We start from the raw sequence: 14,298 nt of genomic DNA, 5'->3' as shown, positions 1-14,298 counted from the left end.
AAAAGCTGGCTGTTTTTAACTGCAAGTTAAACGTATAGATAAACGAAAACAATCTTGCCAATCAAATAAAGCTCATCACTGAAATCTCAACTATAATTTTGCTTATTCTTAAAAAAAATATGGTAATTTTTGAAAAAAAGTTTTATTTTTTTCCTAACAATCATCTTTAATTTTGTTTTCAGGAAAAACATCCCATGCGTAACATTTAACCGTTTCAAAATTGGAGAAAATTATCCTTTAAAAACGGAAAAACATACTAAAAGTTTGATCAAACAATATTTAAGACAGATTTTGCCTAAATTAAAAGACAATCTAACGAAAATTTTCGATGTTAACATAATTTAATTAAGGGCTTGTTTTCCTAAGTCCCATATTCCAAACACAAAAACTCTGAATCACCTTTTAATTCAATAAAAAAAAGAAAGGACTTTTTCATCTAAACTGAGAATTAATATAATAATTAAGGAAAGAAAAAGGCCCTTTGATTAAAGAAAAGGCCCATTGATTTCCAGGTCACGACGAGTGTAATGAGAAGCATTAACCTAAGACCTAACGATTAGGCCTTCTGATGAGTATATTAGTCGGAATTATTTGTTTGGCAATACCATTTTTCTGCTAAACTTTAAATTAAATTTTATCGTCCATCTTTTTTCTTAGATTGTTTTGTGGCTTTATTTTCTTTGAATATTTTCTTTGCTTTTGACATCTTGCTTCTGACATCGTTAGAAAGTTATCTTGTCGACTTATTTTAAACATTACTATCAGTTAAAAGGAACATTCAGATATGACACATCTAACTCACTTAAGCCCGTTTAAATTGCTACAAAAGTATTCCTAGAGTTTGGATTCACAATTGCTTCACACACTGATAAATTCGGAGGAACCAAGTTCCTTTTAGCTAAGAAATAATTATATATAACTAGCTAGTAAACTAGCTAGTAAATAATTATATATAACCAGCACCTAGTTGGTGGGGGCGCTTCACGCCCCCCCCCAAGCCCCCACGCGCGTTAGTCGTTACGTGCCATATTAGTTACGCGCCATTGTAGTTGTGTCCCTGTGTCCCACCTGTCAATATATATATATATATATATATATATATATATATATATATATATATATATATATATATATATATATATATATATATATATATATATATATATATATATATATATATATATATATATATATATATATATATATATATATATATATATATGTTTTTAACTACGTAAAACTTGAGAATATACAACATTCTTCGCTTTCCCATTGTCTGTGCATATAAATAGATTGTCTTCACGCCACCCCAACACCTAGTTGGTGGGGGCACTTCACACACACACACACACACCCAAAGCCCCCCGGCGCGCGTTAGTCTTCACGCGCCATTATAGTTGTGTCCCTGTGTCCCACCTGTGAATATATATATATATATATATATATATATATATATATATATATATATATATATATATATATATATATATATGTATATATATATATATATATATATATATATATATATATATATATATATATATATATATATATGTTGTTAACTACGTAAAACTTGCGAATATACAACATTCTTCGCTGTCCCATTGTCTGTGCATAAAAATAGATTGTCAGGTTTACTGACTCTTGAACATGCAACATATAATTGTCCATGGGAAAAACAATCCTTATTCAGATCTATACCTCATTATTCTAATGATTGCCCTTGAGCTTTGTTGATGGTGATTGCTAATCGAAATTTCCATGTGTCCCCGTCGTCATTTATATATCCCCCTGTGCCCCCCCGCGTCCCCGTTGTAGCTGTGTCCCTGTGTCCCGGTCGTCATTTACATTCCCTGTGTCCCGGTCGTCATTTGTTTCCCGGTGTCCCAGTCTTTAATTTATCTTTGAGTGTCCCGGTCGCCATTTATATTCCCTGTGTCCCGGTCGTTATTTGTGTCCCGGTCTGTAATTTCATCAGTTGACAAACATGACGTCAGTCGACAAACATCTTCATGACGACATACAGCTCAATCCTTATAATGACCTCAGTCGACAAACATGATATCAGTCGACACACAAACATGACGTCAGTCGACAGACACACAAAAAACGACTTATTTTTATATATATATACTAGCTGTTGGGGTGGCGATTCGCGCCTCCCCCCCAAGCCCCTCCGCGCGCGTATGTCGTTACGCGCCATATTAGTTACGTGCCACTGTAGTTGTGTCCCTGTGTCCCACCTGTGAATATATATATATATATATATATATATATATATATATATATATATATATATATATATATATATATATATATATATATATATATATATTTTAACTACGCAAAACTTGCGAATATACAACATTCTTGGCTGTCCCATTGTCTGTGCATATAAATAGATTGTCAGGTTTATCAACTCTTGAACATGCAACATATAATAGTCCATGGGAAAAACAATCTGTATTCAGATCTATACCTCATTATTCTAATGATTGCCCTTGAGCTTTGTTGATGGTGATTGCTAATCGAACATTCCCTGTGTCCCCGTCGTCATTTATATATCCCCCATTGCCCCCCGGCGTCCCCGTTGTTTTTGTTTCCCTGTGTCCCGGTCGTCATTTGTGTCCCGGTGTCCCAGTCTGTAATTTCTCTTTGAGTGTCGCGGTCGTCATTTATATTCCCTGTGTCCCGGTGTCCCGGTCGTCATTTTTGTCCCGGTCGTCATTTGTGTTCCGGTGTCCCGGTCTGTAATTTCTCTTTGAGTGTCCTGGTCCTCATTTGTGTCCCGGTGCTTTGTTGATGGTGATTGCTAACCGAACATTCCTTGTGTCCCGGTCGCTTTCTCTTTGAGTGTCTTTGAGTGTCCCGGTCGTCATTTGTTTCCCGATGTCCCGGTGTCCCGGTCGTCATTTGTTTCCCGATGTCCCGGTCTGTAATTTCGTCAGTCGACACATAAACATGACGTCACTCGACAGACACACAGACAACTTATTTTCAAACAGTTCGTGGTAACGAACTGTAGTAAGGAGCGACCCGGCTCAATAGTAACCAAAACTCTAAAAAATTGAATTTTGATATTAATAGCTACATCAAAAGAATCGCATTTTAATGCTGATTTTAAATATACAAGTTTCATCAAGATTAGTATTACCCATCAAAAGTTACGAGCCTGAGAAAATTTGCCTTATTTAGGAAAATAGGGGGAAACACCCCCTAAAAGTCGTATGATCTTAACGAAAATGACACCATCAGATTCAGGGTATCAGAGAACCATACTGTAGAAGTTTCAAGCTCCTATCTACAAAAATGTGGAATTTTGTATTTGTTGCCAGAAGACAAATCACGGGTGCGTGTTTATTTGTTTGTTTGTTTTGTTTTTTTTTTTTTTTTTTTTCCCAGGGGTCATCGTATCGACCAAGTGGTCCTATAATGTCGCAAGAGGGCTCATTCTAACGGAAATGAAAAGTTCTAGTGCCCTTTTTAAGTGACCAAAAAAATTGGAGGGCATCTAGGCCCCCTCCCACGCTCATTTTTTTCCCAAAGTCAACGGATCAAAATTTTGAGATAGCCATTTTGTTCAGCATAGTCGAAAACCATAATAACTATGTCTTTGGGGATGACTTACTCCCCCACAATCCCTGGGGGAGGGGCTGCAAGTTACAAACTTTGACCATTGTTTGCATATAGTAATGGTTATTGGGAAGTGTACAGACGTTTTCAGGGGGATTTTATTTTTTTTGGGGGTGGGGCTGAGGAGAGGGGGATATGTTGGAGGATCTTTCCTTGGAGGAATCTGTCATAGGGAAAGAAAAATTCAATGACAAGGGCGCAGGATCCTCTAGCATTACTATAAGAAAACAATGAAAAATAAACATGAAAACGTTTTTTCAAATGAAAGGAAGAAGTAGCATTGAAACTTAAAACGAACAGAGATTATTACGCATATGAGGGGTCCTAAAAATACTTTAGCATAAAGAGCGAGGTATTTAGGAGGAGATAAATACCTTGCTCTTTATGCTAAAGTATTTTTAGTAATTTCAACTATTTATTCTAGGCCTTTCTGATTCAGGGGTCATTCTTAAAGAGTTGGGACAAAACTTACGATTTAGTGTAAAGAACGAGGTATTAACGAGGGTACAAACCCCCTCATATATATAATAAAAATTAAAGAATATAAAAGTTTGTTACGTAAGTTAATTCTTATGTTACGTATATTTTTTACTAATAAAAATGTTCGTTAAAAATTAAAAGTTCTAGTTGCCTTTTTAAGTAACCGAAAAATTGGAGGGCAACTAGGCCTCCTTCTCCACCCCTTATTTCTCAAAATCGTCTGATCAAATCTAAGAGAAAGCCATTTAGCCAAAAAAAGAATTAATATACAAATTTCATTTTAATAGTTTATGTGCGGAGAGACAAAACCAAACATGCATTAATTCAAAAACGTTCAGAAATTAAATAAAAAAAACTAATTTTTTTAGCTGAAAGTAAGGAGCGACATTAAAACTTAAAACGAACAGAAATTACTCCGTATATGAAATGAGTTGTCCCTCCGCAATCCCTCGCTCTTTACGCTAAAGTTTGGCTCTGCCACAATTTTACTTTTTAAAACAATTTAAAGCTTTAGCGTAAAGAGCGAGGGATTGCGGAGGGACAACTCATTTCATATACGGAGTAATTTCTGTTCGTTTTAAGTTTTAATGTCGCTCCTTACTTTCAGCTAAAAAAATTAGTTTTTTTTATTTAATTATATATATAGATAGATATAGATTCCTACACTACAGTATGTATTATAGTTTGTAACTAATATCGTTCATAAATTGTATTTTATTTTACATATTATATGTATTTATATTATATATTACGCTTATATTGTATAAATATATCCTGTATTATATATTAAATTATAGTTTATATATTATTTGAGCTTTGTGGTGCAAGACATTACAATGAATAAATACTATTTAGGGTATTTACTTTGGTTTAACTCTACCTAATAAAATTCTATTTATTTTCAATTACTTTATTTATTATTATTGCCAGTCATTTGACTAATCTGGATTGTTATATTTATTATGTTTAATCATCTGGATTTAAATACCCAAATTTGAAAAGCTAAGTGTTATTAAGCGTAACAGCATGCAAGATAATTATTTACTTGTCTAACTGAACTTTCTGACAATTGTTAAGTATTTCAGCTAGGGACGAATAATAAAAAGTTATCGTTTAATAAAGAAATAAGAAAATAGTTTACGTAAATGAAAAAGACTTCACACTAACATAGAGCTTAATTATAGCAGGAAGAAAATTTTGGAAGGTTTGGCTGAGATATCTAAGTCAGACGTCTAGGAAAACTTTTACACAAAAGTCGCATACAAAGACGATAAATTATTTGATAAAAGTCACCGCTTATAAGAATTTTTGTTAAAACTGTATTTTACTATCATTAAAAGTATTAGGAACTGATTGGAGTTAAATTGACTAGAAGTTTTGTTAGTTAGCACCTATAGGAGCTAACACTAGCGCCTTATAGGCTAAATCATGTGTGGCAGCTATTTAGTTTAACAATTTGAGAAAGGGAAAAGTTTAATAGTTAACTGTTCCAGCTTATTTCCAATCCTCTTTTTACTAAAAAAACGGTATTGGATGGGCATTTTATTTTATCTCTATTTTTTAGTTTATATTCCTAAAGCTTACCGCCGTACCCAGGTCAGGTTAGAGTCACGTTTGTCTATATAGCGAGAATCGCGCTACAATTTCTTCTCGCTTTTAATTTTTTGCCCTGCAATTTTTTTCTCGCTATTAGCTTCTACGTACAAAGTTGAACAAAAAATTTAATAAATAAAATTTGAAGAATCTATGGAATACTTTTCATATTTAAGTCAACTTTGGCGTCGTTTTATGGGAGGAGGGGGGGGGGAAGATTGAAGCGTTGCGTTACAGTACCTTGGAGAAAAAATTATCATATAGTCCATGCCCTTGACTCTCCAGATGTGGACCCGGGTGTAGATACCCAGGTCAGGTTAGAGTCAAGTTTGTCGATATAGCGAAAATTTCGCATGACTACATCGTCAATATAAGCATGGCACGTGAAATTTATTAAGTTCAACTTTGTTCAACATTTAAGCCTAAAGTCTGTGATTGACCTATTAGAGCAAAAAATTAAGCTATAATACTTTTGAAAGAAAGATCGGAGCTTGGAACAACAGTATACCTATCTGAAAGAGGAGTCCGGAAGAGTATGCAAAAGCATTATATTAGTAAATATTAAGTAAGTAAGTTTTTTTTACACTAAAATCCCTAGGCCATAGCCAGGGATGTCGCTTCGGAGGGGCAAGGGGGCAGTTGCTCCCAAATAATTTGGATAAAAATTTATTACATAGCCCTTGCCCCTTGACTATCAGGGTATAGACCCCTCTTGCTCCCACCCACCCCGTCCCTGCCCAATAAAAATACTGGAGCTACTACCCTGGCCATGGCAATACAAAACAGAAGAAAATTCAGTTTTAAATAGTTGTCGTTGCATAAACATTACATAACACAAAAAAAAAATCACAAAGATCTACTTCTCTGCTCCATTGCCAACCTACGAAATTTTCCTAAATTTCAATACTTGCTAAACATTCATCCCTCATTATATTCACCAGCCATCTCTAATCTAACTCCCACTTTCGATACACTAAATCTGTCAATTCACTCAATACTACGCACTCACACATTACTTGACCAAAACTCTCATCTATGCTTCCACACATAGGACAAAGGTAAGGACATTCTTGCCTTCTCCTCCTTCCTAAATACTTCCTTCTTACCAAAAGTGGTAAATTATCCCCCTTAACTCAGTCATTGGCTTCAATTCATCTTTTTTTTTTAAATTCACCTTAATCAAAACCTCTTTACCCCATGTCTCCTTCACCGACACGGAGAATTGCAGGGAATCAGAAAGGCTTCTTTCAATAATGAGAAATAAATACTACTGAAATAAAATTTTCTAGCCAATTTCTTGCCATTTTAATTTACTGCTTCTGTGGTACAAAATTACCGTTAAAACCAAGAAAAAACATGTCTCATCAATCTTGGCTATTGAACAGAGATGTGGTTGGAGCATAACATTTTTAACTGAGCTGAAATTTAGTTTTTAATTGTATTTTGTCCAGTTGCTCAGCTCTTATCCCAAACACAAGAAACAGCAACTTTTTAGCCAGAGGAGTGTCACTCATCAGGCGAGGGTTGCTGAGCAGGACAATTTGAATCCATATCCAAAGAAAGCGGTTCAAGTAAAAAAGATTCCCCTTCACTTACCTTCCACTTCCAGTTTCCCAAGACATCCTTGAAAGCTTTCATTTGCAGTTTTTACGCCCTGATTCAGCGCTTTTGCCTGTTTACTGATGTCAATTCCCCCAACAAAGAGATTTCCAGCGAGATCGATTTGTTGATTTGAATTTTGTTTCTTTGTAGGAACACCATCGTCAATTGTTAATTCCAAGAAGGAAGAGGTAAGTCTAATTGTGACATCATGCCAAAATCCATTGCTGATAGGCTGATCACTTGTGATGTCAGTTAGACCGTCACCAGTATTGGTGGCAAGTCGAAAGTGGCCGTCAACTGAAAAAATTGAAAAAATTAACTTGATTTTCTTCTCTTGTTTACTGTATTTATGTTTTCTTTTAGGCAACTAAAGGAAGTTTTTTCATACTGAAACCAAGAAACTGCAATGAATAGTAAAGAAGAACCTCAAAAACATATAATGGTTTTCATTTTTTATGACTGAGGGCACTAATTTGTCTCGTGACCTGGCCAAACCCCTTTTATACTCTCTACATTTCTACTAACTTTTTAGCAGGAAGGTTTTTTACATCTTCTGAATCAGGCGTGGAGCAACTCACAAAATTTACTTTTCATCGTAGAAGATTAAAGCCGTGACTTAATAAAAAATGACCCGATAACGTTGACAATTAACGACAAATGACAATTAATTTTACAAAATTCACTTACTTACTAAATTCATGTCTTAATGAAACACGCTAATATAGATAACTTCGAAGACCACACTGCCTATCCATGACGAAAGTAAAACAGTTCAAAATAGGGATGAAACCTTTTAATTGACAGTGAAGAGATATAAAATTTAACTGGATATTTCGAACACATATACAGTGTTCATCATCAGCAGTAAAACTACTACTGATATTTTACTGCTGATGATGAACACTGTATATGTGTTCGAAATATCCAGTTAAATTTTATATCAATTCACTGTTAATTAAAAGGTTTCATCCCTATTTTGAACTGTTTTACTTTCGAGATGGCAATTAATGACATGCGACGAATTATTTCACGAAGTTCAGTTTTACTTTTAGAAGATAAAGTAATTTCTCAATGGCAAATGGGGTTTGTTCTTTGGGGGTTGTCCCTAAGAGGGAAACCATGATAATACCTGTCACTACGCCAAGCGCAATTGGGTTCAAATAATGAAGACAAGATCAACTAGTGAAAATTATCTTTAATGCTTATATTGAAAAAACAAGCTATTTAAAATGTATCACGCTTCCAATATCCCATTGAAATTAATTCAATAATTTGGTACTAAAAATTGGTTCTCAGTTATGATTCTAAAATTGTCTAAAATACTATTCAGTTCTTGAAGATAATGACACACAAAGTATAGACAACAGTAAAATTGACATTGTTTTCAAGGCCATGAGTTAATTTTAAGTCGATTTTAAAAACCAATAGTCATAAACAGTTTTCTCTAGCGACATGGGTTGTTTACTCCTCAGCGCCCCGCTCTTTACGCTAAAGTTTGACCCTCTCTCTCAATTCTACTCTTTAAAACAGTAAAAAAAACTTTAGCGTAAACAACGTGGCGCTGAGGAGTGAACAACCCCTTTCATATACGGAGTAATTTCTATTCCTTTTAAGTTTTAATATCGCTCCTTACTTTCAGTTAAAAAAAACTTTTTTTTTAATTTCTGGACGTTTTTGAATTAATGCATGTTTTGATTTTGGCCCTCCTAACATGAAAAATTAAAACGAAATTTGCATATTAATTTATTGTTCTGGCCAAATGGCTTTCTCATAGTTTTGATCGGACAAATTTTGAGAAAAAAGGAGCAGGGGAATAGGCCTAATTACCCTCCAGTTTTTTTGGCTATTTAAAAGGGCAACAAGAACTTTTAATTTTTTTCGAGCGTTTTTATTGGTAAAAATATACTTAACTTACGAATTAACTTACGTAACGAACTTCTACATTACTTTGTTTTATTACGTATATGAGGGAGGTCACGCCCTCGTCAATACCTAGCTCTTTATACTAAAGCTTAAATTTTGTCCCAATTTCTTAAGAATGACCCCTGAATCACAAAGGCCATAGAATAAATAGTTGAAATTAATAAAATTCCCTTAGCGTAAAGAGCAAGGTATTAGGAGGAGGCGAACCCTTCATATGTGCAATAATTTCTTTCATTTTAAGTGTTAGTGCTGCTCCTTAGTTTCACTTGAAAAAAGTTTTTCATATTTATTTTTTCAATGTCCTTTTAAAAATTCTAAAAATCCTACGCCCTTTCATAGAAATTTTCTTCCCTCATGAAAAATTCCTCAATCGAAAGATCCCCCCGAATAACCCCCTCCCCTCTTCCCCCCCAACCAAAAAAACTGAAAGCGTCTGTACACTTCGTAATAACCATTAGGTTATTAGGTGGCACAGGTTTGATCCCAGTTGGGACCAGTTATTCAGTTTGAGACGAGGGTCAGTGGTGTGACTCTGTAAGCTCAGCCAGAGTCGACCCAGCTCTAAATGGGTACCTGGAGAAATTTAGGGAAGGTAAGCAGGAAGGTGTGTGAAGGCACAGAATGGTTGGCCCCCAACCCCCCAATGCACTTCCTGACTGGAGGGCCATGAAACGGAGATCAGCACCGCTGGTTTGGACCTTAAGGATCTACTGCCGTGTTACTTACTTTTTTACTTACTATAACCATTACTATGCATAAACACTGGTCAAAGTTTGTAACTTGTAGCCCCTCCAACGGGGACTGTGGGGGATTAAGTCGTCTCCAAAGACCTAGTTATTGGGTTTTTTGACTATCTCAGAATTTTTTTTTGGCTATCTCAGAATTTTGATCCGGTGACTCCGGGAAAAAAGAGCGTGGAAGGGGGCCGAGTTGCCCCCCAATATTTTGGTCACTTAAAAAGGATACTCGAACTTTTAATTTCCGTTAGAATGAGTCCTCAAACGATATTCTAGGACCACTTGGTCGAATGATAACCCCTGGGAAAAAAAACAAAAAAAGAAACAAATAAACACGCATCCAAAATACGTCTGGCGGCAAAAATGCAAAATTCCACATTTTTGTAGATAAAAGCTTAGAACCTCTGCTATAGGATTCTCTGATACGCTGAATCTGATGGTTTGATTTTCGTTAAGATTCAATAAATTTTAGAAGGTGTTTCCCTCTATTTTCTAAAATAAGGCAAATTTTCTCAGGCTCGTAAATTTTGATGGGTAAGTTTAAACTTAATGAAACTTATATATTGAAAATCAGCATTAAAATGCGATCCTTTTGATGTAACTATTATCTAAAAATTCCATTTTTTAGAGTTTCGGTTACTATTAAGCTGGGTCGCTCCTTACTTCGTTACCACGTTACCACGAACTGTTCGTTGCCACGAACTGTTTGACAGTTTGAAAATAGGGAGCAACACCCCCTAAAAGTCATATATTATGAACGAAAACCAAACTATCAGATTCAGCGTATCAGAGAGCCTTATATTAGAGATTTCAAGCTCCTATCTACAAAAACATGGAATTTCGTATTTTGTGCCAGAAGACAGATCACGGATGCGTGTTTATTGTTTTTTTTTTTTTTTTTTTCCATGGGTGATTGTATCGACTCGGTGGTCCTATGATTTCATGAGAGGGCTCATTGTAACGGAAATTAAAAGTTCTAGTGCCCTTTTTAAGTGACTAAGAAAATTGGAGGGCACCTAGGCCCCCCGCGCTCATTTTCTCCCAGAGTCACCAGATCAAGATTCTGAGATAGCCATTTTATTCACTATAGTCGGAAAACCTTATAACTATGTCTTTGGGGACGACTTACTACCCCACAGTCCCCGTGGGAGGGGCTGCAAGTTATAAACTTTGACCTGTGTTTACATATAGCAATGGCTATTGGGAAGTGTACAGACGATTTTAGGGGGATTATTTTGGTTTTGGGGGGAGAAGCTGTTGGAGGGGGGGGATGTTACGTGGGAGGAATTTTTCATGGGGAAGAGAATCTCAATGAAGGGGGCGCAGGATTTTCTAGAATTATTAAAAAAAACAGAGAAAAAATAAATGTGAAAAGTTTTTTCAACTGAAATTAAGGAGCATAATTAAAACTTAAAACGAACAGAAATTATTACACATATAAGGGGTTCATTTCCTCGTAATACCACGCTCTTTACGCTAAAGTATTTTTAATACTTTCAACTATTTATTCTACGGACTTTGTGATTCAAGGGTTATTCTTAAGGAATTGGGACAAAATTTTAGCTTTAGTTTGAAGAGCGAGATATTGACGAGGGGGTGAATCCCCTCATATACACAATAAAAATAAACGAATATAGAAGTTTGTTACGTAAGTTAATTCGTAAGTTACGTATATTTTTTACTAATGAAAACGTTTGTAAGAAATTAAAAGTTTTAGTTGCCTTTTTAAGCAATCAATAAACTGGAGGGCAACTAGACCTACTCCCTGGCTCCTTTATTTGTAAAAATCTTCCGATTATAACAATGAGAAAGTCATTTAGCCAAAAAAAAAAAATAACATACAAATTTCCTTTTAATTATTTATGTACGGAGAGCCAAAATCAAAACATGTATTAATTCAAAAACCTCCCGAAATTAAATAAAAAAACAACAAGTTTTTTTAAATAAAAGTAAGGAGTAACATTAAAACTTAAAACGAACAGAAATTACTCCGTATATGAAAAGGGCTTTTCCTCCTCAACGCCCTGCTCTTTACGCTAAAGTTTTTTTTTACTATTTTAAAAAGTAGAGTTATGAGATAGAGTCAAACTTTAGCGTAAAGAGCGAGGCGTTGAGGAGGAAACGCTCTTTTCATATACTGAGTAATTTTTGTTCGTTTTAAGTTTTAAAGTTGCTCCTTACTTCTAGTTAAAAAAACTTGTTGTTTTTATATTTATCTTGATAAGAGACGTTGGTTATAACTAATAGTGTGTTGTGCCTATTGTTCTTCTTGTGACATAACAAGTAATAAGATAATAATGTGAATAATATGAATAATAAAGGTTAAGCAAATAATTAGATAAATAAAAAAGTTTGCCGAAAGTTTTTACCCTTTGTATGTGAATGTTTGTTTCAATAGTAATTTGAGGCCTTTTAATTTTACACCAGCTGAAGTACGGAGGTGATTTATTAGCTATTTTTATTATGTTGGTAGAGTTTTAATGTTTTTACTGCATTTTCCTCTTTGTGTATGTAAATGAGTTTCATTTATGTTATTGGCTTTTATGTTGGTGTTGATTCATTATGTTGAATCAACAACATTCATTATGTTGGTGTTGGTGTTAATTATTATTTATGTTGGTATTATTGGCTAAAGCATTATTAGCTAAAGTATCACAGCTTTTCATTTTTTGTACATGTGTTACCAAAGTATTTGCGATGGCTCTAGTACGATTAAATAAAAAAAACTAGTTTTTTTTTAACTGAAATTAAGCAGCGACATTAAAACTCAAAACGAACAGAATTTACTCTGTATATGAAATGGGATGTCCCCTCCGCAATCCCTCGCTCTTTACGCTAAAGTTTTTAATTGTTTTAAAAGTAGAATTGTGGCAAAGAGTCAAACTTTAGCGTATAGAGCAAGGGATTGCGGAGGGGACAACTCATTTCATATACGGAGTAATTTCTGTTCGTTTTAAGTTTTAATGTTGCTCCCTACTTTCAGTTCGAAAAAACTAGTTTTTGTTTATTTAATTTAAGAACGTTTTTGAATTAATGCATGTTTGATTTTGGCTCTCCGCACATAAATTATTAAAATGTAATTTACATATTAATTCTTTTTTTGGCTAAATGGCTTTCTCTTAGTTTTGATCAGACGATTTTGAGAAATAAGGAGTGGGGAAGGAAGCCTAGTTGCCCTCCAATTTTTCGGTTACGAAAAAGGCAACTAGAACTTTTAATTTTTAACGAATTTTTTTTTTAGTAAAAAATACACGTAACTTAAGAATTAACTTACATAACAAACTTTTATGTTTTTATATTTTTATTATGTATATTAGGGGGTTTGTCCCCTCTTTAGTGCCTCGCTCTTTACAGTAAATCTTAATTTTTGTCACAATTCTTTAAGAATGACCCCTGAATCAGAAAGCCGTAGAATAAATAGTTGAAATTACTAAAACTACTTTAGCATAAAGAGCAAGGTATTTATCTCCTCCTAAATACCTCGTTCTTTATGCTAAAATATTTTTAGAACCCATCATATGTGTAATATCCTCTGTTCGTTTTAAGTTTTAGTGCTACTCCTTACTTTCAATTGAAAAACTTTTTCATGTTTATTTTTTCATTGTTTTTTTATAGTAATGCTAGAAAATCCCACGCCCTTTTCATTAAATTTCTCTTCCCCCATGACATATTCCTCCAAGGAAAGATCCTCCCACATAACCCCCTCCCCTCAACCCAACCCCTAAACCAAAACAAAATCCCATTGAAAATGTCTGTACACTTCCCAATAACCATTACTGTATTTAAACACAGGTCAAAGTTTGTAACTTGCAGCCCCTTCCCCTGGTACTGTGGGGGAGTAAGACATCCCCAAAGACATAGTTATTATGGTTTACAACTATGCGGAACAAATTGACTATCTCAAAATTTTGATCTGTTGACTTTGGGAAAAAATGAGCGTTGGAGGGGGCCTAGGTGCCCTCCAATTTTTTTGGTTACTTAAAAAGGGAACTACAACTTTTCATTTCCGTTAGAGTATGCCGTCTTGCAACATTCTAGGACCACTTGATCGATACAATGACCCCTGGAAAAAAAAAACAAAAAAAAAACAATTAAACACGTACCCATGAACTGTCTTCTGGCAAAAAATATGAAATTTCACATTTTTGTAGATAGGAGCTTGAAATTTTTGCCATAGGGTTCTCTGATATGCTGAATACAATGGTATGGTTTTCGTTAAGATTTTATGACTTTTAGGGGGTGTTTCTTCCTATTTCCCAAAATACGGAAAATTTTCTCAGGCTCTTAACTTTTGATGACAAAGACTAAATTTTATGAAACTTACTTATTA

At 34.6% G+C, this 14,298-nt stretch overlaps 1 protein-coding gene across 1 annotated transcript in view; it reads right to left on the bottom strand.

Moving 5' to 3' along the window:
* Positions 1–14,298, bottom strand: part of LOC136033310 (chondroitin sulfate proteoglycan 4-like) — a gene marked incomplete in the record, with an annotated part of 437,436 nt that overhangs the window by 121,481 nt on the left and 301,657 nt on the right. The window contains 1 exon segment of the mRNA XM_065714084.1: positions 7,303–7,605. Coding sequence (XP_065570156.1) covers positions 7,303–7,605 — 303 coding nt within the window.

Source organism: Artemia franciscana, chromosome 11, assembly GCF_032884065.1.
Source record: "Artemia franciscana chromosome 11, ASM3288406v1, whole genome shotgun sequence".
Taxonomy (NCBI): domain Eukaryota; kingdom Metazoa; phylum Arthropoda; class Branchiopoda; order Anostraca; family Artemiidae; genus Artemia; species Artemia franciscana.
The sequence above is the reverse complement of the archived record's forward strand: the minus strand, read 5'-3'. Positions and strand labels throughout refer to the sequence as shown.